We start from the raw sequence: 3685 nt of genomic DNA on the forward strand, positions 1-3685 counted from the left end.
ATGCTATGGTTTGTGTTTTTCAAGTTCACTTTTTATTAATGAAAAATGGATATTAATTTAACAGAAGTTAACGTTGTCCTCAGATAATTGAATTTGATGTTGAATGCATGCATGGATATCTCGTGAAATTGAGGTTTATTGTGCATCTAAATTCAATGCCTTTTGGTTAATCTTTTATTCAGAGAGAGAGAGAGAGAAAATCTAGTCTAAACCAAACTCACAACCCAACACTGGGTTTTTCTCATACAACTTGTGGATCCTTCACTTGTCCTAGACCATAAGGAACGAGGAATGGTATTCGGTACTTTATACACCGACTACTACCATTATCTTAAACAAACTTCTCATTTTATCGTATAAAAAAATGACATGATTTTCATTTGGGTTTAGATTTAAGCAATTAGGATATGATATTGATTTATACTTTTTTGGTTTTGCATTAATAATGAACTTGTAGAGCATGAACATGGAAGGCAAAGAAAGAGGAAAAGAGACGAGGTCCAACTTGAGATGGGAGTAGAAAATGTAAATAATATTTAGTTCTAAATAATAATAACAATAAAGCAAAAGTACATAAGAGGTCATGTACCTTTTAAGAAAAAAATAATAGGATCTTCATATTATTTTTCTCTAATATAGTTCTCCAACTCAAAAAAAAATTTAATGTGGTCATTTGAACAATGTTTTTCATCGTTGATCATTATACCGTTAACATGATAATTCGTTGTACTGACGTAATAGCCCACGATACTAATATGTTAGTCAATGGTGGTTGATAACATGGTAGATGACATGATAGATGAGTTAAATTGACAACTTAAACATCACAAATAAACTGTCACATCAGTATTATAGACCACCATATCAACACCGTGAACACCACACCTGCACAGTAACAATCAACGATGGAGAGACGTTGATGAAAAAGATCACGTTTTGCCGGATAATAATATACGAAGGAGAGATGAAGAAAAAGACAATCAATGCTTGGAGATTGGACAATACATGAGAGTTCAGCAGCAAACGGTATGTATTGCAGATAATAAATGTTTGTTTTTAACACGCAAGACAGAGAATGGCAAAGGGGGGCTGAATCAAACTAATGACACGCCCCCACACTCGTGAACCCACAAGTCAACTTGCTCACTCGGCCGGGTCCCACCTCAGCCCACAACTTCCACAATGATCTCCGCTCCTCCAAATACGAGCTCTGCTATATATATACAAACTCATGCCAGCTCCCTTCTTGTCCAAACAAAACAAACCTTACAATTCCAAAAGAGAAAGAAAGGAAAACAAAAAATGAATGGAAGCTCAGGCAGCATAGACGAAAGTGATTCCCTAAACGTTTCCATTTCACCTTCGTCTCCCGACTCTCGCTGCCGCCTTGGAAATGGAAGTGGAACCAGCAGCGTGGTTTTGGATTCTGAAGCTGAATCAAGAAAGCTCCCGTATTCCAAGTACAAAGGCGTTGTTCATCAACCCAACGGCCGATGGGGTGCTCAGATATACGAGAAACACCAGCGCGTCTGGCTTGGAACTTTCAATGAACAACAGGAGGCTGCCAAAGCCTATGACATAGCTGCTCAAAGGTTTCGGGGTCTTGATGCCGTCACCAACCTCCATAAATTTGAGGAAGATGACATGGAAATGGCCTTCCTCAATTCACATTCCAAGGCTGAAATTGTTGACATGTTGCGAAAGCATACCTACAATGATGAACTAGAGCAGAATTGGAGAAGCTATAGCTCCCATGGGAATGGCAAACCAAAGGATGCGGGAGTTGGTTCCTTTTCCTTTGGCCTTGAGCTCAAGGTCCGTGAACAGCTTTTCGAAAAAGCTGTGACACCAAGCGACGTTGGAAAGCTGAACCGACTCGTAATACCAAAGCAGCATGCCCAGAAATACTTCCCTTTGGAAACTGGGAATGCTTCCAAAGAAATTCTCTTGCACTTCCAAGATGTGACTGGCAAAGTTTGGAGGTTTAGGTATTCATATTGGAACAGCAGCCAAAGTTATGTGTTTACAAAAGGGTGGAGCCGCTTTGTTAAGGAGAAGAATCTTAACGCCGGCGATATTGTTAGTTTTCAGAGATCGACGGGGACGGATAAACAGCTTTACATTGACTGGAAGGCAAGAACAGGCTTGGTTTCGAGTTCGGCTGGACCAGTTGAAATGTTCAGGCTATTTGGGGTCAACATAATTAAGATACCTAGTGGCAGTGCAAGTGTTTGTCTCGGTGGATGTAATGGGAAAAGGACTAGAGAAATGGAGGTGTTCGAATTAGAGTTCAACAAGAAACAAAGGGTGATTAATGCTTTGTAACATTACCTAATTTTCTCTTTAAATTTTGTTAATGTTAAGAGGATGCAGGAAAGGAAAGAAATGGAGTGCAGGAAAGGAAAGAAATGGGGTGCAGTTGCCACTAGCAAGTTGTAAAAGTTGAATTGTATATTACAAGACAAAAGGCTGAACCTAGGAGCAATATATTTCTTCCAAAGAAAATGAAATCGATAACTTACTTCTGTTCATATCATTTTTTTAATGTTGATTATATATATTGTTGGAAAATGAGTGAATTTTATTGTTGAGTTTAATATTTAAATTAAATTCATATATCTTTTAAATATTATAAATTAAAAAATAATTTTAATTTGAATATTAGTTGAATAATTATTCTTTGAATATGTCAAATTAAAATATATTTGTTGCCTATTTTACTTTAAATATTAAAGATAATTATATCCTTTTGAATATTTCAAATTAAGATAATATCTATTTAAGTTTGAAAAGTAAAATGTGACTTTATCTTTTGAATATTTTAAATTAAAATATATTATTATATGTTTAATTTTGAATATTAAAAGATATCTAGTTGGATTGAATCTCTCTTAAAAATCCACTATAAATACTGAGTTAATCTGCTAGGTTAAACACAAATTTCAGAACAAGTTTTTTATATCTCAGAATTCAAGAACTTCATAAATCTTGGAAAAAATTCTTTTTCTCTCCTTAGTTTTCCGGTGATAGACAAAGTCAAGAAGTAGTTCGTGATCTCGAAAGTTGTACTATTGTTTGAAGATCATCTAGTTATTGTATCCTGAGAGATAGATGACCAACGATCTCAAGCACTAAAGGAGTGACCGAAAATATGTCTTAAAAAATTGTGTAGCGACAGACTTTAACTGTTTCCGATCAAAATATCAATTATGAAAAGAGTATTTTTCTTTCAAGTTATTTTTATTTATTTTTTAAGAAGTTTAATATGGTTTGTTTTATCTTCTCAAGTGTGATTAGGGTATCGGATCGTTATAATTCTTACAATCCTAAGACAAGTAAACTTATTATTTATAATTAATTTTTATAATGATATTTGATATTATATATCATTATTTTATTCTGTATATTTTTCTCAGCTTTAACGACTTTTGTCCAACATATATTGCAGAAATACTCTATAGCAATATAGAGTATATACATATATCTGAAAAACTTTTGTCGTTTTTAATAGAAAAAATGTCAAAACACATATCCAGTTCATAATAAATTAAAACATGCATCCATGATGCATGCATGCAAATGAAGATACATATATTTATAATTTGATGAGTTGTAGGTGGAAACATATATCTTTATAAGAACAATCATGCATGCAAATGAAGTTGGAACGATTGGTACGATCGAA

The 3685-nt window shown here is 34.3% G+C and overlaps 1 protein-coding gene across 1 annotated transcript; it reads left to right on the plus strand.

Annotated features, from left to right (window-relative positions):
* The first annotated feature begins 1266 nt into the window (after positions 1-1266).
* On the plus strand, positions 1267-2377 carry LOC120170948 (AP2/ERF and B3 domain-containing transcription repressor RAV2-like). Its single transcript, XM_039178779.1, has one exon. The coding sequence runs from the start codon at positions 1303-1305 to the stop codon at positions 2323-2325; it is 1023 nt and encodes a 340-aa protein (XP_039034710.1). The 5' UTR covers positions 1267-1302; the 3' UTR covers positions 2326-2377.
* The last annotated feature ends 1308 nt before the right edge of the window (positions 2378-3685 follow it).

This window comes from Hibiscus syriacus, unplaced genomic scaffold, assembly GCF_006381635.1.
Source record: "Hibiscus syriacus cultivar Baekdansim isolate YM2019G1 unplaced genomic scaffold, ASM638163v2 tig00111799_pilon, whole genome shotgun sequence".
NCBI classification, from domain to species: Eukaryota; Viridiplantae; Streptophyta; class Magnoliopsida; order Malvales; family Malvaceae; genus Hibiscus; species Hibiscus syriacus.